Genomic DNA, 25,120 nt, shown 5'->3' on the forward strand with positions numbered 1-25,120 from the left:
CTTATGGTACTTCACATGCTTAAGCTTTTTAGTAGAATGAAGGAAGATAAGGCAATAATTTGTATTGCTGAGTCAAAATGTATTATTTTCCTGTAAAATATTATACATATTTTCAATCTGAAGTAAAAGCTTATCATGTATTTTTGACATATTGAATTTCTCTAAGGAAATTAAAATTATTATTTGTTTACAATTGTTAAATGCCTATGGATTTTTTGTCTTCATGTCTCGTTTTGCCTATATAATGGCTCATTGAGACATCAGATTTTTAATACTGAAACATATTGAAACATTGTATGATACATCATATTGTTATGGTTAGTGTGATTCCAATCATATAAATTCAAAAAGTTAAATTCACCTTACTATCAAACTTAGTTTAATAAATCTAATTGATTTCTTATTTGAAATTTATTAACCCAATTACTGAATTTTTCCCTGTTGACATTTAACAGCAAATATATGATAACGTGGAAAAAGGAAAAGAAGTAATATAAACAAATTAGCTAAATATGAATTCAAGTTTTTAAGGCTAAAGGGGAAAAAAATTTAAGAGATTAGAATTAATGGATCTCACTGAAACCAAATAAATGTAGAAACTTGGAGCTTCGTGTTCATGCCAAAATGAAAGACACAATGAATGTGATTTAAAGTGTTTCATCTCTGCTAGGAAAACTGAATGGGTTCAACCTCTTTGACCATAAGAATTAAATCCACTTCAATTGCCTGTCCCCTTATAATTAAACATAGAGATGATAAATAATAATAGAATTTCTATTCCATATGTGCAGAGTTTTGTCTGTTTTACTGCTGTATCCTCAATAACTTAGCACAGTAATTTATGGGTGGTAAATTCTTACTAAATAATTAAATTATTAAATAACAATAATAATAGCAACCACAATATCTTCCTCACATAATTTTTACAATCTGCGAAGAGGGCATTTTATTCTTTTCATACAGATAAGGAAACTGAGGCACAGAAAGGATGAGTAATGTATAAACTTTGTAACTATGGACAAGTAATGGAACCAAGAGTTCAAATACTGGTTTATCTAGCCCCTGTCCACTATCCTATACTACGAGATCCACAAATCCACTTTTAAAAAGGGGAAATAGTGAAGACAGGAGTAAGAGGGTAATAAAAGATAAGAAAAAAACATATATATATGTATATATTCCATATATGGAATATTTTTGTTGTATGTGACATACCTCTCTGTCAAGAAGATAATGGCCTGCAGTTTTTCCAACTGTGGACCTATGTGTAAAAGATGCAGACTAAAAAAAAAAAAAAAAAAAAAAAAAAAAAAAAAGCAATAGCATCCCATTAAAATGATCCACATTTGCTTTTGTTGATATATAAAGATGTTTATATATGTATTGGCACAATTGTTTATCTCTGTAGACCAAGGGCATAAAGCACAGAGATTTACTGTAGCATAATGTGGTAATTCCCTAAAATTCCACAATAATATAAAGTTTAAGCTCCATTCACTTCCCCTGTAGAAACACACTTAACAATATCTCCATAGACTAAGAAAACATTATCTAATAAAGGGATTGATTAATGGAGATCATCTTCACAATTAGAATATGACTAGCGTTTCTTAAAAACAAGACAAACAAAGAACTGGCTTTTTCCAGAAAGAGAAATTAAATTGTTCTGTCATTGGATTGTGATTAAAACTATCACTGCTCTCATATATCTATTCTTAGTGAATCATATGGACTAACAGAGAACAAAATGTAGCAATTTATCAGTGACTTGTGGCATGTTGTACTATTTAATCGTTATATTATCAGTCTCTCACTAAAATTAAACACATTTGCTAAAATTTAGACCTATGACTTTGTTTTGTAGTATTTTTTGTGATTCTAATTTGATCTAGTCATATTTTCTTTAATTAATTAGGAACCTACTGTTGTTGAACACTAACGCCAGTATGTTGAGTTTGCTATACTGTTTACTTGTTTCTTTTAGGGTTCCCAGTGCCGATTCCGACACTGTGAAGAGGCCCTTGGCAGTGACACTGTGTGCTCATTATGGAGAGAGGGAAAATGTTTAGATCCACTTTGCAGATTTAGACACATGGAAATGCAGGTAGATTTACGCACCATCATCATGTTTATTAAAAGGATCTCCCTTCAATAATATTGAAATGTACACTCTTACAACACAATAGAGAAAAAATGATTCTTTCTTCCACCACTTAATTTTAGGCACTTGGCATGTTGCTCAATTTAAATTCTTATAAAAATGGAGGACTATATTTTAGAAATATCCACTGCATCTTTTAAATAGCAGAGTTTAGAAACACTGAAAGCTAGAAAACACACATGATCCTAAATCAGTAATCGTGATAGTTTTGTCACATGTAGCACGTTGTATTTATTTTGAGTATGGCACCTGATCATTACATTTCCCCCACCTCCTTTGTCTAGCAAAACTGCAGCATTTCATGCTTCTGGGAAACTCAACCTCTTGGTTGTGTGAAGATCAGTTGTATCTTTTATCACAGCAAACCTCGAAATATCAATGGATTATTTTTGCCACCAAGTAGCAGTGAGTATATTTTTTTAATAACATGGACATATACCATATTATGATCTGGTTTTGGATTAGCAGTGTATAATGACAGATTAAATTAAGTATGGCAAAATGAATGTGATTTAATAGCCAATGGATAATTTGGGATGACTCTAGAATCGTGAGATAAGGCTTAGAATGAACCATCAAGTAACTGCCAAGATGAAGTGAACAAAGAGCAAGTTAAACTTTCTCGGTGCACAGCTAAAGTGGACTGGATTCACCTGAAAGTGAAATGACTACTGACCTCACTAGGCAGAAGGAAATTGTGTCTCAGCAAAGCATCTTTCAACTGGAGCCAAGCTTGGCTATCATGCCTCACTGTTGCTCCCTGTGAATGTGCAGAAACCTATCTTATAAGGGGGCATGCTCTGGGCTGCACACTTCAGCTTCTAAAAGAACAGCTGTACATGTGGTTCTTCTTAAGCTTCAGTTGTAGAGAAAACTCAATCCCATTGCTGCAAAAGCTGTGGCACAATTCAATCTACATAGATGATACTGAGACTGCTTTGTGGTGAATGTCAACATAAGCTCTGGGAAGGGGATACAGAGGACATGATACCCCAAAACAGTTAGTGGCAAGAAGCTTGCTTAAGGAGTTGGGATAGTCAGGTTTCCCTAGTGCTATAGCTCTACACCAGTCTCCTGCTATGGCCAATGGAATCATTTTAGAAATGAGCTTATAGGTTATCAGTCCTTTAGGATTTGAAAAATTGGCTTCAGATAATCCTTGGCAAATGGTAAAAATTAGGTCCTCTACCTTCTTTTGGAAAACTCTGACCTCATGGCATTCATCATATATACAATACCTTGATCAACAATTCTCTTCCTCACTAGACTGCAAACATCATAAGGATGGAGATCATAACTAGTTTCCTCACCAGTGCTCTCTGCAGTGTCTGGAGCACAGATATTCAGTAAAATTGGATGTATAGATAGATGGATGGGGGATGGACAAATGACTGGAAACTACTGGGTACCTACTGTAGTGAAAGTTACTGTACCTACTAAGTGATCAACTTCGCTTCATTGGTTTACACAGAGTATGATTTTATTTCACCAGGAATGTCGTACTAAATTCCTTCTACATAGTTAATACTCTGCTTCTTAGTGGTCTATGATAAAATTACTATTTTTCAAACCAGTTCTTTCAGGACTAGAGGAAAACAGACTGCGTCTCTGTACAAAAGAAGGGTACAACTGACAATTATTGGGCTCCTCATTGTTAGAACTGCCCTGAGCTAAATTCTGTAGGGATTACATGTTTTTTACTCTAATTTTTAGACATAGAATCTGGTGGCTAAAGGTAACTTCTGGCTTTTCTGGAAGTCTTAATTTCTTCAACAGGTATCAAGACTGAGTCTGACTCTTAGAGTAAGTTTTCCTCTCTCTCAATAGAATCAAGACCAGATCCATGCACTGGGACCAAAGCCTAGACATTATACCTTCATTGTAAGAGGGATAAGTGAGTTTCATAGGCTGCTAATACCCTGCTTTCTCATACCTCCTTCCTCTATAGGCACAAGAGGGAGCCCCATACACCCATAACACCCTCCCACACACCCTCAACACACAACCCTTATCTGTTTTGAATTCACCAGGACCAATTTCATTCTGCCCTTTATTTCCATTTATCTGAGTTTATTTTTGAACAATAAAACACTCCTGTGTGTTTATTATTTGCTCTCATACCACTACCATACAACACTTTAGATGTTGTGGATTTTTCCCACATCAATGATTTTTTTCCACGCAACACTCTACACCACCATCTGGTGTCCTACAATTCAGTTCTAACACTACTAGGAGTTAACACAGAGCCCATGGGTTGAGGGCTCCCAAAAGACTCCCCCACCCAAAACACTACTTCAGATGTGAATCAAAAGTAGTAGATCCCCAGGCTACTCAAACTCCTAACTGGGCTACAAATTGGAGGTTTCCATGATCTCCCTCCTCAGCTTCCATCATCTGCTAGAATAGTTCACAGAACTCAGGGAGCTAATTACTTGTGTTGACCAGTTTATTTTATACTATAGGAAATCATAAAGGATACAGATGAACAGTCAGATGAAGAAGTACATAGAGTGAGGTCTGGAAGGATCCAGAGCACAGGAACTTCTATTGTGGAATTGGGGTGTGCTGTCCATATGCAGATGTGTTCACCAATTTGGAAGCTCTTCTAATCCCATATTTTTGGAATTTTTGTGGAGGCTTTTATTGTGCAGACATGATTATTAACTCACTTTCCAGCCCCTCTCCCATAGGGAGAGGATGGGGAGGAGAGGGCTGAAAGTTCTAAGCCTCTAATTATGGCTTGATCTTTCTGGTGACAACTCCCCTTCCTGAAGGTATTAGGAGCCCACCCAGAGTCATCTCTTTAGAGCAAAGGACTCTCCTATCACCCAGGAAATTTCCGAGATTTGAGTTCTATGTCAGGAAGCAGTGTCAAAAGCCAAATATTAGAACAAAAGATGCTCCCCCCATACTGTTGTTATTTATGAAATTACAAGGATTTTAGGAGCTCTGTTCCAGGAACTGGGGATAGAGACCAATATATATGTTTTCTATTATTTAATATCAGTGAATACCAGAAAGCCCATCTCTCAATTGACTCATGTCTATCCTTATTTGGTCCCTTGCATCCATGCGTCCCCAACTTTCCATTATCAGCAGGATTCTTCCTCAACTTCCTCTCTGAACTTTCCCTTCATCTTCATATCTAACGTAAGCATAATTTTCTTCTCCAGACCCTTCTTCTCCTGCAGCACTTTGCCAAATGGTGGCTGTTTTTTTTCTCCCAGCTCTCAAGTAGCATTTGACCTGGAGGTGAGGTAGAAGGTTTCCTTGGTCCTTACTGCCAACTTCAAACTGCTCTCTGTCACTTCTCCCTAAAGCCATCCAGCTTGTATTTCATGCCAACAGATTATTAACAGCCAACAGTGTTGCTGGTTTTTTGTTGTTGTTGTTGTTGTTGTTGTTGTTTTTGCCTCTGTTTACATCCATCCAGGTCTCTCCTTGTTTTTCAGAAGTCTGAACTCCTGGCTCATTGTCCTCACATTGTACTCCTGTGTCAATTCTTGGTGATTTCAATATATAAAAATATGATATGCACATCACCCTAGCCTCTCAGTTCCTTGAACTCAATTCCTCCACTGATCTTTTCTTCCCCATCTCAGTCACTCTCTCTTAGTCATAACCAAATGCTAATTACCACCACAGACCCCATGATCTCGATTACATGCATTTCACCCTATGACTTGTTTTCTATTTCAGTCCTTCCAGAATCTTGAGGTAAACAATGCTTCAAGTCCACTGGGAACTTCAATTCATTGTTTGTACCATCTTTTCACAATCCCTTACCCCCCGGATATCTTCTCAAACCTCAATCTAGTAATCTGTCCCTTGCATACAACTTCTACTCTCTTGCTACTTTCTGCCTTCACTGTACTTGCTTAGCAACCATAAACACAACTTGCCACCTACTCAGTTCCTGAATCTATCACAGCTGAACATAGCTTTGGTAAAATATGTAGGTGTGCTTATTGAATTAAATTCATGACCACAGACCTCAAATGAGACCTTAATGCTGACTGCCAATCATACTACACAATACTTCCCCAGTTCTTCTACATTCTCCTAGACCTTCGTTTCATACCTTCCTCCTTCCTTAAACCTCCTATCCCCCCACCCACCTTAGGTGATGACCTTACATCTGACTGAACTGAGAAACTTTAAGTAATGAGAATAGCCTCCACAGATTTCCATCACTGTACTCATCTATTAGAATGTGTACTTGCCTTTTCCCTACTCTTACCAAAGATGAGCGCCTAGTCAAAGGCTAGCTTTCCATTTATTAACTACATCTTATCCACTCTGGTCTACTCAAGAACACTGATGCAACAAGTCTTTCCTCTGTCTTCTATATCATTTTTTTTTTCATTTTTATTGGATCATTCCTATCAGCATACAAGTATATATTTATTTCTCTAATTATTAGAAAAAATACTCCATTCTCTTGATTCATTCTCTCACAAGCTACAACCCCATATTTTTCTTTCACTTTGTAGCAGATCTCCTCAAAACGGTTATCTATTCCTGCTTTTATCAGATCCTCCTCTCCCATTGTCTCTTAATCCTGTGTAAAAAAAGGCTTTTCAGCCCCTTTCACCAGTGTTACACAAATTGTTAAATCCAGTGGTCAATTCTCAGTCTTTACATAACTTGAACCATTAGCAATATTTGATGCGATGCTATACTTAAAAAAATTTTTTTTCTAACGCTTGTGTACCTAGTGCTCTATTTTCACTCTCCCTTGTTGATTTTTCCTCAACTTCTTAAATGTGGAATGTTCTAGGAGATAGTCCTTAGTTCTCTTTTCTGTCTATTCCCTTGGTAATCTCATATCTCACATCCAATCCATACAAAAATCCTGTTTACTTTCTTAATATATCCAGAGTCTGCCTTTTCTCATCATTCCTGCTACTCCCACCCTGGGCCATGCCACTACCATCATCTGATGCCTGAATTATCGCAACAGCCTCTTAACTCTTCAACTCTTGTCCTTCTATGTCTGTTCTAAGCACAGGTGCCAGAGTGATACGCTCAGATGTCATACTTCCAGTGGCTTTTCATTTAATTCAGAGTAAAAGCAGAGTCCTTAACAGAGGCTTACATGACCCTAGTTGATTTGATGCCCTGTTGACTCTGAATTTATCTTACATAACTCTTTTACTTGCTCACTCTCTCCAACCACACTAGTTCCCTTGCTTTTCCCTGCTTTAGGGGCTTTGCATGAAATTCTCTTCTGTTAATATCTTTATGGCTAATTCCTTTACCTCTTCAAGGCTTTCCACAAAAATGACCTATTAATGAGGTCTAATCTAAACACTATTCTTGGAATGTAGTCAGCCTTATCACTTCCTCCCTACACATTTCCAATATTCCTGGCCTTGCTCTCCATTCTTTTTGAGATACACACACACACACACACACACACACACACACACACGTTTCAGATACAGTAGAAGTTCCTTGTTTACTACATCTATTGTTTCTTGTCTGACTCTGCCCTATAGAGTGAAAGTTCCAAATCCCAAGCACTTAAAGAGGGAACATAATATTACCCTTCACACAGTTGCCAATTCCACCCTAGGATGTCCTGAGCAGTATGGATTTGTGTTAAGTAGGCAACTATTTTCCCTCTGCCCAGACACATTTCTGTTCTATAGGAAAGAAGATTTAATTTCCAGAACTGAATTAACAAATTTAAGAAATTAACATACTTGTTTGAGTTATGTATTGAACTACCATATCATCTGTTCTTTTAAAAAATATTTCAACTCCTCAATAAGAATAATTTGATTTTCTGTAAACCTAATCTTTCCTACAGTATTTCCAGGAACACTTATCTACCAAGGTTCACATTAACCCAAACTAGGACCATAAATCTTCTTACCTTACACAAAATTTACAAGGTTATACCTTTATTACAATCCACCTTTTTATGTTTCAGTAAAGGCATATGATTAATAAATTCAGGTGGGATTATGACAACTTTTTATAGTAAAATGTAAGTATCGGCTCACACATAGCAGTGTGGAGTTTATGTATAATGTTGTCTCTTAGGTTAAAATAAGGGAAAATTTAGATATTTATTTTTAGGAGCGAGAGAGAGAGAGAAAGCTAGCGCAAGCAGGGGAGGGGCAGAGGGAGAGGAGGGAGAGAAAGAATCTTAAGCAGGCTCCTTGCCCAGCACACATGGCACTTGATCTAAGGAACTGTGAGGTCATGACCTGAGCCAAAATCAAGAGTTGGGCACTTAACCGACTGAGCCACCCTGGTGCCCCCAAATTTAGATATTTAAATGTGCAACCTGTAAAACTTTCTAGGGCTTCTGCTTGAGAAATTGAGACCCATCATGGGTTGGAGCCACAGCCATGCTATCTAAGTCACCAGCTGTGCTCTTCCAGAATGAGCTGCTTGCCAAAAGCAATTTTTCAATATGTGATTTGCCATTGTATATCTTTAAGCACTAAGTGCAATTATCAAAAGTTCTACATATTTTGTCTGAGAATATAAAACTGCCAGTTAGTCTTTTGCAATTTAAAATTTAACCTGCTAGCAAATTAAAAAACGTTTTGGACTCTTTTTAAAGAGACTTCATTTAAATGTTGCTAAACCAGACATTTAAAAAAGAGGTCTAATCCCTCTGGTTACCATCCTCAAATTTAAAAGCAAATAGCTAATAAACTAAATCATAATGCTAAGAAAACATAATTCCGTTGATATTTGCTATAATTATAAGAATTTTCTAGGCATTTCTGAGTACATATTATATTTTCTTTGCAAGCATGGTATGTATGTGCTCTTTCTTCCATGGTATACATCAGAGGTGAGCGTATTCAGACAAACCCTTCCCCTTAAGAAATTCTCTTAGTTAGGGGATAATTTGCTTAAAACACAGTGGCTCAAACACTGAAGCACCTGCTCACCTCCTTGGCTAATTGCCACATTATTCTACGATAGATAATTGAATAGAATAATTTGATTCTTATTTTTTCTAAGTCAGTGTCTTAGAGGTGCCTTGGACAGCTGACTATCTGACCAGTTGAAATGAACTTTAGATCAGCTCACTTTAGAAAGTCTAGCTTAGGGGCACCTGGTGGCTCAGTCGGTTAAGCATCTGACTTTGGTTTGGGTCATGATCTCGCAATTTGTGAGTTCAAGCCCAGCGTCAGGCTCTGTGCTGACAATTCAGAGCCTGGAGCCTGCTTCGGATTCTGTGTCTCCCTCTCTCTCTGCCTCTCCCCCACTTGTGCTCTGTCTCTCTCTGTCTCTCAAAAATGAATAAATGTAAAAAAAAATTAGAAAGTCTAGCCTATTCTATATGTGTACCTGACCTTTTTATTCTAAGCATTGGCAAACCATTGTAATTTATATGGTTCTTAAATAGTTTAATAAATACTTTGACTTGAATATTTGACTTGGCAAAACAGACTAATTTTGTGTGTGGGTTGGGGGGAAGAACAGTTGTTAATGGTTATAAGAAGAAAAGAAACGTGTTCAACTCCGTTCTTTCCTCTTTTGGGAAGAGGGGGCTGGGTAGTGTAAATGCCCTAACCCACACAGTGGTGATGCCTGGAACAATTTGTGGTTGGATGGGGGACTCTTCATCCTGACTGGACACTGTTTATGTTCTCATCTTTGGTCCAAAGTGTTTGTAAAAGTGCAACAAAATAAAGGCATGTACTCAAATAGGAGTTCTCTAGGCCTAACATTTGTTAGTTACCTTTGCATTTGAGACCTCCACCGATTTGTTCTTTAGGATTATGTAAACTGAAACTTTAATTATGATTTAAAAAAAATGAAGTCAGGTGACGAGAAACAAGAAAAATCTCATATTCAGTGCTTTCACATAATTTCTAAAATTAAGTATTTTCTTGTGGCAGCACTATGTTGTGCACTTTGCATGCCTCTTCACAAAAACCTGCTAAATAGATACTATCAACATCCCCATTATAGATGAGGAAACTGAGGCCAAGGAAAGCTAAACATCTTAGGCAGGATACCTGGTTCTGTTAGACTCTAAGACTGTCTTACAAAAACAAAACAACAACAAGAAAACCAGAGATGGCATTTCAAGAATGCTCCAGTTCTTTTGGTCATTTGAGTGGACTCACCCACAAGACTTCCTAACCCGGCTTCATCCTTTTGAGAGGCTAATTCTACACTACACTTCCCTACCCCATAGCGTTCCTTTTAAAGCTTTTAAGATCCTATACTTTAATAGAAAACTCCCTTTTTTTCTTTATATTTACAGTAAACAGTGAACTACATCTAGCATTTCTGAGTTATGTATATTTCCATTAAATAAGGTTTCCTCTTTCTCTAAGTTTATTTTTTCCATTTATTTCTGGAAACACATCAGTGAAATTTCTTCCCCTTAATCATCTGAAGCCCAGAAGTGAAGGTACCCCATCTGGTGTTCACCTAATTCAGAGGTCCTCAAGTCTAGCTCCCAATTAGAATTACTGGGGGAGTTTAGGGGCGCCTGGGTGGCTCAGTTGGTTAAGTGTCCGACTTCAGCTCAGGTCATGATCTCACAGTTCCTGGGTTCAAACCCTGCATTGGGCTCTGTGCTGACAGCTCAGAGCCTGGAGTCTGCTTCAGATTCTGTGTCTCCCTCTTTCTCTGCTCCTCTGCCACTCACACTCTGTGTCTCCCTCTCTCTCTCAAAAATAAATAAAACACTTAAAAAATTTAGAATTACTGGAGGAGCTTAAAAAAATAATAACCAAAAAAAAAATAATAACCAACAATGACAACAAAAAATTTCCTAGTCACCATCTAGACCACCAATTAAACTGATAAGTGTTGAGTCCAGCCTTCACTGTATGTTTTTCCTCCAACATTTCACTTCAAACATTTTCAACAGAGAAGCTGCAAAAATAGTACAATGAACAGCCATCCATGTACTCTTCAACAGATACAAAAATAAATATTTTGTCAAATTACTCTTTTCCCTCTATTGTACTTACATATATGTAAGTATAATATTTACCTATATGCATATAATGTACCTATACTTATTTATCCCCCTTTTTAAGAACCATTCAATTACCTGGAGATCTAATGAAATTGCAGTTTGATTCAGTGTGTCTAGGCTGGGACCTGGGTCAGCATTTCTTTTTTTTTTTAATATATAAAATTTATTCTCAAATTGGTTTCCATACAACACCCAGTGCTCATCCCAAAAGGTGCCCTCCTCAATACCCATCACCCACCCTCCCTTCCCTCCCACCCCCCATCAACCCTCAGTTTGTTCTCAGTTTTTAACATTCTTATGCTTTGGCTCTCTCCCACTCTAACATCTTTTTTTTTTTTTTCCTTCCCTTCCCCCATAGGTTTCTTTTAAGTTTCTTAGGATCCACATAAGAGTGAAACCATATGGTATCTGTCTTTCTCTGTATGGCTTATTTCACTTAGCATCACACTCTCCAGTTCCATCCACATTGCTACAAAAGGCCATATTTCATTCTTTCTCATTGCCACGTAGTATTCCATTGTGTATATAAACCACAATTTCTTTATCCATTCATCAGTTGATGGACATTGAGGCTCTTTCCATCATTTGGCTATTGTTGAGAGTGCTGCTATAAGCATTGGGGTACAAGTGCCCCTATGCATCAGTACTCCTGTCTCCCTTGGGTAAATTTCTAGCAGTGCTACTGCTGGGTCATAGGGTAGGTCTATTTTTAATTTTCTGAGGAACCTCCACACTGCTTTCCAGAGCGGCTGCACCAATTTGCATTCCCACCAACAGTGCAAGAGGGTTCCCGTTTCTCCACATCCTCTCCAGCATCTATAGTCTCCTGATTTGTTCATTTTGGCCACTCTGACTGGCGTGAGGTGATATCTGAGTGTGGTTTTGATTTGTATTTCCCTGAAAAGAAGCAACGCTGAACATCTTTTCATGTGCCTGTTGGCCATCTGGATGTCTTCTTTAGAGAAGTGTCTATTCATGTTTTCTGCCCATTTCTTCACTGGGTTATTTGTTTTTCGGGTGTGGAGTTTGGTGAGCTCTTTATAGATTTTGGATACTAGCCCTTTGTCCGATATGTCATTTGCAAATATCTTTTCCCATTCCGTTGGTTGCCTTTTAGTTTTGTTGGTTGTTTCCTTTGCTGTGCAGAAGCTTTTTATCTTCATAAGGTCCCAGTACTTCACTTTTGCTTTTAATTCCCTTGCCTTTGGGGATGTGTCGAGTAAGAGATTGCTACGGCTGAGGTCAGAGAGGTCTTTTCCTGCTTTCTCCTCTAAGGTTTTGATGGTTTCCTGTCTCACATTCAGGTCCTTTATCCATTTTGAGTTTATTTTTGTGAATGGTGTGAGAAAGTGGTCTAGTTTCAACCTTCTGCATGTTGCTGTCCAGTTCTCCCAGCACCATTTGTTAAAGAGACTGTCTTTTTTCCATTGGATGTTCTTTCCTGCTTTGTCAAAGATGAGTTGGCCATACGTTTGTGGGTCTAGTTCTGGGGTTTCTATTCTATTCCATTGGTCTATGTGTCTGTTTTTGTGCCAATACCATGCTGTCTTGATGATGACAGCTTTGTAGTAGAGGCTAAAGTCTGGGATTGTGATGCCTCCTGCTTTGGTCTTCTTCAAAATTACTTTGGCTATTCGGGGCCTTTTGTGGTTCCATATGAATTTTAGGATTGCTTGTTCTAGCTTTGAGAAGAATGCTGGTGCAATTTTGATTGGGATTGCATTGAATGTGTAGATAGCTTTGGGTAGTATTGACATTTTGACAATATTTATTCTTCCAATCCATGAGCAGGGAATGTCTTTCCATTTCTTTATATCTTCTTCAATTACCTTCATAAGCTTTCTATAGTTTTCAGCATACAGATCTTTTACATCTTTGGTTAGATTTATGCCTAGATATTTTATACTTCTTGGTGCAATTGTGAATGGGATCAGTTTCTTTATTTGTCTTTCTGTTGCTTCATTGTTAGTGTATAAGAATGCAACTGATTTCTGTACATTGATTTTGTATCCTGCAACTTTGCTGAATTCATGTATCAGTTCTAGCAGACTTTTGGTGGAGTCTATCGGATTTTCCATGTATAATATCATGTCATCTGCAAAGAGCGAAAGCTTGACTTCATCTTTGCCAATTTGGATGCCTTTGATTTCCTTTTGTTGTCTGATTGCTGATGCTAGAACTTCCAGCACTATGATAAAAAACAGCGGTGAGAGTGGGCATCCCTGTCGTGTTCCTGATCTCAGGGAAAAGCTCTCAGTTTTTCCCTGTTGAGGATGATGTTAGCTGTGGGCTTTTCATAAATGGCTTTTATGATGTGTAAGTATGTTCCTTCTATCCCGACTTTTTCAAGGGTTTTTATTAAGAAAGCGTGCTGGATTTTGTCAAAGGCCTTTTCTGCATCGATTGACAGGATCATATGGTTCTTCTCTTTTTTTTTGGTTAATGTGATGTATCACGTTGATTGATTTCTGAATGTTGAACCAGCCCTGCATCCCAGGAATGAATCCCACTTGATCATGGTGAATAATTCCTTTTATATGCAATTGAATTCAATTTGCTAGTATCTTATTGAGAATTTTTGTATCCATATTCATCAGGGATATTGGCCTGTAGTTCTCTTTTTTTACTGGGTCTCTGTTCTCTGTCTGGTTTAGGAATCAAAGTAATACTGGCTTCATAGAATGAGTCTGGAAGTTTTCCTTCCCTTTCTATTTCTTGGAATAGCTTGAGAAGGATAGGTATTATCTCTGCTTTAAACGTCTGGTAGAACTCCCCTGGGAAGCCATCTGGTCCTGGACTCTTATTTGTTGGGAGATTTTTGATAACCGATTCAATTTCTTCGCTGGTGATGGGTCTGTTCAAGCTTTCTATTTCCTCCTGATTGAGTTTTGGAAGCGTGTGGGTGTTTAGGAATTTGTCCATGTCTTCCAGGTTGTCCAATTTGTTGGCATATAATTGTTCATAGTATTCCCTGATAATTGTTTGTATCTCTGAGGGATTGGTTGTAATCATTCCATTTTCATTCATGATTTTATCTATTTGGGTCATCTCCCTTTTCTTTTTGAGAAGCCTGGCTAGAGGTTTGTCAATTTTGTTTATTTCTTCAAAAATCCAACTCTTGGTTTCGTTGATCTGCTCTACAGTTTTTTTAGATTCTATATTGTTTATTTCTGCTCTGATCTTTATTATTTCTCTTCTTCTGCTGGGTTTAGGCTGCCTTTGCTGTTCTGCTTCTAGTTCCTTTAGGTGTGCTGTTAGATTTTGTATTTGGGATTTTTCTTGTTTCTTGAGATAGGCCTGGATTGCGATGTATTTTCCTCTCAGGACTGCCTTCGCTGCGTCCAAAAGCGTTTGGATTGTTGTATTTTCATTTTCGTTTGTTTCCATATATTTTTTAATTTCTTCTCTAATTGCCTGGTTGACCCACTCATTCGTTAGTAGGGTGTTCTTTAACCTCCATGCTTTTGGAGGTTTTCCAGACTTGTTCCTGTGGTTGATTTCAAGCTTCATAGCATTGTGGTCTGAAAGTATGCATGGTATAATTTCAATTCTTGTAAACTTATGATGGGCTGTTTTGTGACCCAGTATATGATCTATCTTGGAGAATGTTCCATGTGCACTCGAGAAGAAAGTATATTCTGTTGCTTTGGGATGCAGAGTTCTAAATATATCTGTCAAGTCCATCTGATCCAATGTCTCATTCAGGGCCCTTGTTTCTTTATTGACCGTGTGTCTAGATGATCTATCCATTTCTTTAAGTGGGGTGTTAAAGTCCCCTGCAATTACCACATTCTTATCAATAAGGTTGCTTATGTTTATGAGTAATTGTTTTATATATTTGGGGTCTCCAGTATTTGGCGCATAGACATTTATAATTGTTAGCTCTTCCTGATGGATAACCCTGTAATTATTATATAATGTCCTTCTTCATCTCTTGTTACAGCCTTTAATTTAAAGTCTGGTTTGTCTGATATAAGTATGGCTACTCCAGCTTTCTTTTGGCTTCCAGTAGCATGATAAATAGTTCTCCATCCCCTCACTCTCAATCTAAAGGTGTCCTCAGGTCTAAAATGAGTCTCTTGTAGACAGCAAATAGATGGGTCTTGTTTTTTTATCCATTCTGATACCCTATGTCTTTTGGTTGGCGCATTTAATCCATTTACATTCAGTGTTATTATAGAAAGATACGGGTTTAGAGTCATTGTGATGTCTGTATGTTTTATGCTTGTAGTGATATCTCTTGTACTTTGTCTCACAGGATCCCCCTTAGGATCTCTTGTAGGGCTGGTTTAGTGGTGACAAATTCCTTCAGTTTTTGTTTGTTTGGGAAGACCTTTATCTCTCCTTCGATTCTAAATGACAGACTTGCTGGATAAAGGATTCTCGGCTGCATATTTTTCCTGTTTAGCACACTGAAGATCTCGTGCCAATCCTTTCTGGCCTGCCAAGTTTCAAAAGAGAGATCAGTCACGAGTCTTATAGGTCTCCCTTTATAAGTGAGGGCATGTTTATCCCTTGCTGCTTTCAGAATTTTCTCTTTATCCTTGTATTTTGCCAGTTTCACTGTGATATGTCATGCAGAAGATCGATTCAAGTTATGTCTGAAGGGAGTTCTCTGTGCCTCTTGGATTTCAGTGCCTTTTTCGTTCCCCAGTTCACGGAAGTTCTCAGCTATTATTTCTTCAAGTACCCCTTCAGCACCTTTCCCTCTCTCTTCCTCCTCTGGGATACCAATTATGCGTATATTATTTCTTTTTAGTGTATCACTTAGTTCTCTAATTTTCCCCTCATACTCCTGGATTTTTTTTAATCTCTCTTTTTCTCAGCTTCCTCTGTTTTCATAACTTTATCTTCTAGTTCACCTATTCTCTCCTCTGCCTCTTCAATCCGAGCCGTCATGGTTTCCATTTTGTTTTGCATTTCGTTTAAAGCAGTTTTCAGCTCCTCGTGACTGTTCCTTAGTCCTTGATCTCTGTAGCAAGAGATTCTCTGCTGTCCTCTATACTGTTTTCAAGCCCAGCGATTAATTTTATGACTATTATTCTAAATTCACTTTCTGTTATATTATTTAAATCCTTTTTGATCAGTTCATTAGCTGTTGTTATTTCCTGGAGATTCTTCTGAGGGGAATTCTTCTGTTTGGTCATTTTGGATAGTCCCTGGCGTGGTGAGGACCTGCAGGGCACTTCCCCTGTGCTGTGGTGTATAACTGGAGTTGGTGGGCAGGGCCGCAGTCCGACCTGATGTCTGCCCCCAGCCCACCGCTGGGGCCACAGTCAGACATGTGTGTGCCTTCTCTTCCCCTCTCCTAGGGGCGGGATTCTCTGTGGGGTGGCGTGGCCCATCTGGGCTACTTGCACACTGCCAGGTTTGTGGTGCTGGGGATCTGGCGTAGTAGCTGGGGTGGGTAGGCAAGGTGCACAGGGGCAGGAGGGGCAGGCTTAGCTCGCTTCTCCTTAGGTGATCCACTTCAGGAGGGGCCCCTCTTCCGTGGGCCTCTCATCTGCTCTTGGCTCCGGAGACTCCGTTCTGCTAATCCTCTGGCAGTTTTGTGGGTTATTTAGGCAGGTGTAGGTGGAATCTAAGTGATCAGCAGGACGTGCGGTGAGCCCAGCGTCCTCCTACGCCGCCATCTTCTTCCCCTCTCTGGGTCAGCATTTCTAGCAAGCTGTCAGGTTCCCAGAACAATGTGTTGAATAGTGTAGCCTTATAGTTGTTTTTGTTTTTTTCAATCCAGGATCCAATTAGGCACCATTTATTGCAATTAGTTGTCATGTGTTTTTAATATCTACATGATTTTTTTTTCTTTCATTTGACATTTTAAAGAGTTCAGGCTGGTTGCTTTGCAGAATATCCATTTATTTGTTTATTTATTTATTTATTTATTTATTTATTTATTTATTTATTTTTTTAAACAAAAATAATTTGTTTTATTTGTTTTAATTTTTTGTTTAAACAAAAATAATTGTTTTATTTGTTTTAATTTTTTGTTTAAATTTTTTGTTTATTTATTTTGGAGAGACAGAGAGAGAGAGTGTGAGTAAAGGAGGGGCAGAGAGAGAGGGAGACAGAGGATCCAAAACAGACTCTGTGCTGAGAGCAGAGAGTGCCATGTGGGGCTTGAACTCATGAACCAACCATGAGATCATGACCTGAGCTGAAGTTGAATGTTTAACCGACTGAGATACCCAGACACCCCCAGAATATATTTTAAATGGGAATTTGTTTGTTTGTTTTATCCTACTTAGATTTAGATTAAACATTTTTGGCAAGAATACTGCAAAGAAGATGAATCAATATATTTTAAAAACTATACAGATGTTTCTAATGCCCTAATCAAATCATTCCATGAGGTTTTTCCTAAAGAATTACGAAAAGTAAAGAAAAAAATTGAAAAACCTCTACTCTGGGAGTTATACAAAAAAATAATCATCTTTTTTACTCTTTCAAGCAAAGGGAAGGATAGTACCCAATTCCCAAAGAATAGGAATAAAAACAACTTATTTGTCTAAAAATAACTGAATTATTCAAGCAAAAGATTCTTATAATCTACCTGTTTTGCCTTTGCATTTGTGTTCTAGTTATGGAAGGAATTTATAGCAGAGAATATTGCATTATGATGACAGCATGCATGACATCTGAGTGAAAGGAATTGAATTTGTTTTGAAAATAGATTAAGCACAGAAAGTAGTTGTTCATTTTTGAAATGTCTGGCCATGACACAGTGGTCTATCATATATACTAAAAGAAATTCTGTTGGTTGAAAACCACTGATGTCCTGTTAAATGTTTAAAAACTTATTCTCCTCCCTGTCCCCACTCTGCCAAAAATAAAAACAAAAGCAAAACAAAAGGCAGAATTTGCTTATTTCCATAGAGCAAATATTCTTACCATCGATGATTTCAAGTTACCAATGTAACATCTATCAGCTTGCAAAATAACAATCAGTTCTCATTTGCTGATCTGAGTCTACTCCAGTACACCACTGATTTTAAAAAGACAAACCCACCTTCATCAGATTTGAGGGAAAACTGGAAATTATTGGCTCATGTACCTGAAGAGATTAAGGACAGAGCTGAACTTAGACCCAGATGTATCTAGGGCTTCCTTTGCCAACCCTTAGCTCTGGGCTTGTTGCCATTCTCCACATACTAGAGTTGCCCCCAGAAGCCCAAAGATGGAGAACCCTGAGTCAGACTGGATTAAAATCTCATTTTGCCACATACTTCCCACCATAACCTTGGGCAGCTTAATATCTCTGTGGCCTAGTTTCTTCATCTGTATAGTAGAGATAGTAATAATACCTATATCATGTGGTTGGTTTAGATATTTAATGAATTAATACCTAATAGTTCAGAAGAATCTCTACACTCATTATTGTCATCATTACCATTGTCATTCCAAAGTAAACTCTGAAGGAAGAAATCTTTTTCAAGTTAAAGCCTTAACGTTGAGCCTCATCTAATGATGTGGGAAACATATTCATCCCTGGTAATTGTTCAGGCCAAGGGAATAGCTAATCCTTGGGTCTAGGATGTCATTGTCACTCAAATTAAAGGAATTGAAGATGGGGAAAAGGTGATTCCCTGAAGGAAAACTAATGTATTTTGCCTAAAATGAGGGAAGGAGTGACTACAAAAACAGTGATGTTACTACATGATATAAAAAAAGTATGTCTTTTTCCAAAGAGTTAGATTAAATCGATCTGATCACACCAAAATTGATTTTAGTGTTATGAAACCATGCTATAGGTAGAAAAATCAAGGTGATGAAAATGATCTATTTGTGTAAATTCATGGAAAGTACATTACAGTGCTTCTTTAAAATGCAAATCCCATGGGAAAGTTACTGTAAAAGAACAAAGATATACTAATATGTATCAAAACTGTTAGTACACCATTGTTTTAACCACTATAAAGAGGGAAAATTTAACTGTCTAAATGGAATTTTTTTGTTTTTGCATTACTTGATTACCAACTAATTCACCTGAATTATTTTATTCCATAATTTAACTGGGTAGTTTCTTGTCACCAAAATTGCTGTTTTTCCTATACTGTAACTTTCTCCTTCTGATGTATATTTTAATACACTCAATGGCAAGGTTATCATGAACATTGGTCTTTATTTTTGATGAACTATTCCTTAAAACATTTTTGATTAAACTCATCATAAATTTAAATAGTTGCAAAAGTTCCAACATTTTATCAATACTGACATTTAAAAATGGAAATCGATATACTCTTGTAAATACATCAGATGACATTTGAATTGCCATATGATTTGATACTCATCATATACTTTAAAAATATAAGAACAATAATCTCAATCAAAATTCAAACGAGTCCTAAAATTTATGTAGAACTGCAAAGAGACCAAGAACAGTGAAGATTGCTTGAAGAACAACAAAATGATAGCACTTGTTCAACCATATTTCAAGTCCTATAAAGTGATACAGATTAGAATAGTGTTGTATTAGCCAAGGGCTAACCAAACTGACAAATGGGATAGAATAAGAAGCTGGAGATCCCTGCAGAGATGGATACTTGATTTGTAACAGGTGGCATGGCTGATCAATGGGTAAAGGATGATCTTTTCAGTTAATGAGTTAAGGGTGGACTACTCTGACACCATACATAAAAATTAATTCTAGGTAAATTATAGACCAAAATGTAAAAGGCCAATCTTTAAAGGTTTCAGAAGGTAATAAACACACAGAAAGTATTAGCTATTAAAGAAATGATGAATAAATTTGGGTACATTAAAATTAAAATCTGTATTCACCAAAAACACCATAAAAGAATGAAACGATAAGCCATAGAATGAGAGAAAATATGTGCAGCATATGTTGTTACATGACTTCAATAAAAGACTTTAACTCAATTGTTTGAAGAAAAATCAAGACAGAGAACCTGATGGAACAGGTTTCTCTGTAGGCATTATTGACATTCTGGCCTAGATGGTTCTTTGGTGTGGTGGGGGTGAGGTGAGGTTGGGGGCGTGGGGGTAGGGACTATGCTATGCATTATGGGATTAGCAGCATTTTTGGCTCATACCCATGAGATGCCAACAAAAAGTACACTCAGCCATTGCCAAATGTTCCCTAGGGGAAGGAATAAAATCATCCCCAGCCAAGAACCACTGTGGTAGAAGAATTAGCAGAAAGCATAAACAAGATTTTGAAAAAAATAGGAAATCCAAATGTCAACCAACAAATGAAAATGTGATCAATTTATTAGTAATCAAGGAAATGAAAAAGGAAATCACTTTGAGATATCAAGTTACACTCATTGTATTGGCAAAAAATTTTAAATCTACCAACTGTTGGTAAAACAAAGAGCACTGGGAATTCTTGGGCACTATAGTTAGTATAAACTGAAACAAGCACTTTGGAAACAGTCTAGAATGATCTCGAGGAAAAGTTATACATAACTTAGTCCAAGTAACTCCACTTTCAGAGCATATATCCTAAAAATATTAATTCCCATGTGCATCCAGATATATGTAAAAGAATGTTCACGGCAGTATTTTTTTGTAATGCCTGAAGGCTAGAAATAACATAAATGTTCAATAATAGTGGGATATATAAAGAGATTGTGGTACATTCATTCAATGGATACCATACAGTAATGAAAATTAATAAAAGAAATATTCAAGCAAGGATACATCTCACAGTTATAATGTTGAGTGGTGGGAAGACAGAAAAAAGAGTGCATACTCTTGAATTCCATTGATAAAATGGAACATTTATAAAATTAAACTTTATTTTTAGAAATACATACTTAGTAGTGAAACTATAAGAAAAATCACAAAGTGATTATTATAAATCACGATGAACATACCTAGTGTGGGTAATGGAGAAGGAAAGTGATATGAACAGGAGAGGACACAGAGGGGGCTGTTATTTCTTGACTTAAGCATTGGCTTTGTGATGTTTATTACATTACACATTTTATGATTTGTGCACTGTTCTGGATATGTGTTATATTTGACAGTTTTCAAAAGGTGATAAATACTTCAAAAATTTCTTCAAAAATTAAAAAAAAACCTTTCCTTCTCCTAAAACTATTATTTTCATTTTTTTCCTTCACATTTTTATCCAAATCTAATATTTTTATGCTTGAGTTTTATTGAGCACCTATGAAATTTAAGTATAATAAAAATGTATATATAAATTGAAATCTAAATTTTTGTTTTATTTTCTATGACAGCAAGTCTCTATCTATGGATCCTCATAATCATTAACACATTTTTAAAATAAATTTCTTTAGGGTTGTTATTATTACAATTATTATTAATACATAATTTGTAAACAGCATAATTACATTGCACACTTTGATAAATTATTATTGCACATAAAAATAGACTTTTATGGGAAAATTATCTATTAATGAGATAATGATCAAAATTACTCTCATCTGTTTATGAAATAAAAAGGCATATAGCTAAAAGCCAACATCCAGCACTAGCATGTTATTCTAATTCTACCAAGAGAGTTAGGAGATAGTTAATATTTTATAAGCTGAAATAAAGTGAGGACTGATTTTAATAAGAACAATTCATAATATTATTTGATAAAATGGGTCTTAACTACCTCATGGAACAACACTCAGAAGAAAGTCATTTCAAAATATTTTTTACCCATTGGTTTTATCTAAGATATCATGAGTAATTTGGCAACCCTGTAAATAATTACACCTGAATTAAAAAAAAATTGTGATTCTAAGGTAACTTTCAAAAATGCATCGTAAAGGGTTCCATGGATCTACTCCCTAGTAAGGCAACAATAGTTGATGAAAATTATATTAAACAAAAAGTAATGTGTCTGGAAATTGTCCTAAGGACATATAGCGAGTTTATTTATTCAAGAAATCTGTTAAATATCAGTAAGAACAGCAAGTCTGGTATTCAAATCACCACCCACTCCTCTTTCCATTCCTCAGTTCACTGTGGCAAAAGTTCTACACCAGGTGGTTCTACCAAGAACACAGGGGTACTCTGCCTCCAGCTCCCTGCTGAGGACTATGGTATCTTCCTAGGAGGAGCAGGCTGCTACCATTTCTCATACTCCCTCACTCACAGCTTCATGTTGAAAGAGCTCTATTTTTCAGGCTGAGAGTTCTGGGTCTTCTCCTATCCAGCCCCACTCATGGGGCAGTTCTATTACAGAGGTAGCAGGCTTAGAATAAGAAGCCCCAAATTACCCAATTGCAAGAAGGGACAAACCAAAAATATCAGAGGCTATACCCCTACCTAGTGCCTGCTTATAAAGCAGGGGTGTCATTCCAAGAGAAGTGAGTGCCTGTCCCTGTTCCCAATAGTGGCACTAAGGTTTTGCTTAGGCAGGAGAGGTAGGCTGTAAGAGCAGAGAGCTCTGAGGCTCTCCAAAAGAGATCTGAATTTATCTGGAACAGAACAGAGCATGGGGAAGTTTATAATTATGACACTCTGGAAAACAATGGCGAGTTTGGGGGTAAGAAATGATGAAGAGACTGGTAGCTCTATGAGAGCAACAAGCTAAACTGTAAACCAGATTTGACCAAAGACAACCAAGGAAAGAGTTAAGAACAGCTCTCCTGGGATTGGAACAAACTTGAAAGACTGGACTCAAAGACTACCTCTGCAAAGGGATCAGAACTTAAGTGAATCGAATGGTGAAGCAGATTATGCTTGAGTGCACTAGTGAAAATAATAGAGCAATCAACCAGCAAGGAATGGAGTCTGACAGCTGTCAGAGATACCAACAGAGGTAGATAGCTTAACAGAGAAACCAAGGAAAGAGACAAAGAGAGTCCTGATAAAACCATTGTCATTCCCGGATCACTGTGGATATGTCAAGGTTGCATCCTCTGAGGAGTGACATCAGGGGCTATATAGAGTGGGAGAAAATAGGTTTTGCTAAAATAGTTTGAACAAATCACTAAAATATTAAAAATCAAACAACAACAAACCCTTGGGCTAGGGTTGAGAAATCAAGATCCAGAGTTGCTACAATATATTGTCCAAACTGTCCAGTTTTAAGAAAACTATAAAAAATGTATAAGACATGGAAAGATGCAGGAAAGTGTAACTCACACATAGGAAAAAAATGTAGGCAACAAAATGCCTTGAGAGGGCTAAGATGTTAGAGTTAGTAGATATAATTTAAGCAGTTATAATATTTTCAAAATTCTACGGAAAATAGATATTGTGCTTAAAGATATTAAGGTAGGTATAATGATAATGTCTCAATAGAGAATATCAATAAATAGATGCAAACTATGAATACAAATGAAATTGAAATTCTAGAGTTGCATAGTATAACAATTGAAATGAAAAAAAAATATTAGAAGGGCTCAACATATTTTAGCTGACAGAACAATCAGGAAACTTAAAGAGATTATACAGTCTGAAAAAGAGAGAGAAAACAGAAATAATGGTTGAAAACTCCTCAAATTTAATGAGAAATATTAATCTACATATTCAAGAAGCTCAACAAATTCTAAATAGAATAAGCCCAAGGATATCTGCATCCAGACACACTGCAGTTAAAATGTTAAATGTCAAAAACAAAAACAAAATTTTTGAAAACAACAAAGTAAACATAATTTGTCACATATAAAATAACCTCAGTAAGATTCAGACACACTGTAGTCCATAAGGCAGTAGAAGGACACAAAGTACTAAAAGAATAAAAAAAGTATATATGCATATGTATATAATTGTATTTTTGAGCCCATAACATTTAGAAATGTAATATATTTGTGAATAAGAGCATAACGGAGGCAGGTGGGAGAAAATCTATTTAATAGTATGGAAATGATACCAGGTGGTAACTCAAATACATAGAAATAAATGAAGAGAATCAGAAATTATAAATAAGGGGCACCTGGGTGGCTGAATTGGTTAAATGTTCAACTCTTAAGCTCATGATTCATGAGTTTGAGCCCTGCATCAGGCTGCGTGCTGACAGCATGGAGCCTGTTTGGGATTCTGTATTTCTCCCCCTCTCTCTGACCCTCCCCTGCTTGCACACACTCTCCCTCAAAAAAATAAACATTAAAAAAATTATATAAAAAAGAAATGAGAAATAAAAAAGTTAATATAACAAACCCTATAGATATATATTTTCTCTTCCTTTTCCTTGAAGCTCCTTTAAAAGATACCAATTTAGGGGTCCCTGGGTAGCTCAGTCAGTTGAGCATCTGATTCTTGATTTTGGTTCAGGTCATGATCTCACCAGTTTCATGAGTTCAAGCCCGACATCAGGCTCTGCGCTGTTAGCCTGGGATTCTCCCTCTCCCTCTGTCCCTCTCCTGATTGAACTCTCTGTCTTCCTCAAAAATAAATAATAAATAAAAAACCTTTTAAAAGATACAAATTTAAGCAAAGTAAATAATTATAACAATGTATTTTTGGGTTTGTAACACATATGGATGTAATATAACAACAATAGCACAAATTGGGAAGGGGAAAAAGGAATAGAGCTATATAGGAATAACCTTATTAGTTTTAGCTGAAATTAAATAATATAAATCTGTGATTTATACACAGGTGATTATGGTAAGTTAGGAAGTATATGGTAAGCTCTAGAGCAACTCCCAAGAAGATACCTTTAAAAATAGGGAAAACTTGGGGCGCCTGGGTGGCTCAGTCGGTTAAGCGTCCGACTTCAGCTCAGGTCACGATCTCGCGGTCCGTGAGTTCGAGCCCCGCGTCGGGCTCTGGGCTGACAGCTCAGAGCCTGGAGCCTGCTTCCGATTCTGTGTCTCCCTCTCTCTCTGCCCCTGCCCCGTTCATGCTCTGTCTCTCTCTGTCTCAAAAATAAATAAAACGTTAAAAAAAAAAATAAAAAAAAAAAATAAAAAATAGGGAAAACTCATAAAACATAATCAAAATATTGCACTAAAAAATATTCACTCACTGCAAAAGAAAGCAGTGGAGGAAGAGAGGAATAAAAAAGCAAACAGGAAATAAAATGACAGATAAATATCCAATATATCATTAAT

At 36.9% G+C, this 25,120-nt stretch overlaps 1 protein-coding gene across 5 annotated transcripts in view; it reads left to right on the forward strand.

Annotated features, from left to right (window-relative positions):
- Positions 1–25,120, forward strand: part of ZC3H11D (zinc finger CCCH-type containing 11D) — a 54,262-nt gene that overhangs the window by 3,410 nt on the left and 25,732 nt on the right. For all 5 annotated transcript variants that reach the window (XM_086712700.1, XM_086712699.1, XM_086712698.1 and 2 more), the window contains 2 exons: positions 1,985–2,104; positions 2,446–2,566. In XM_086712700.1, the coding sequence (XP_086568826.1) occupies positions 2,093–2,104; positions 2,446–2,566 (133 nt within the window). In that variant the 5' untranslated portion in view covers positions 1,985–2,092. The remainder of the gene's footprint in view (positions 1–1,984; positions 2,105–2,445; positions 2,567–25,120) is intronic.

This window comes from Puma concolor, chromosome B4 (assembly GCF_028749965.1).
Source record: "Puma concolor isolate L17-30 chromosome B4, mPumCon1.1.hap2, whole genome shotgun sequence".
NCBI lineage: Eukaryota > Metazoa > Chordata > Mammalia > Carnivora > Felidae > Puma > Puma concolor.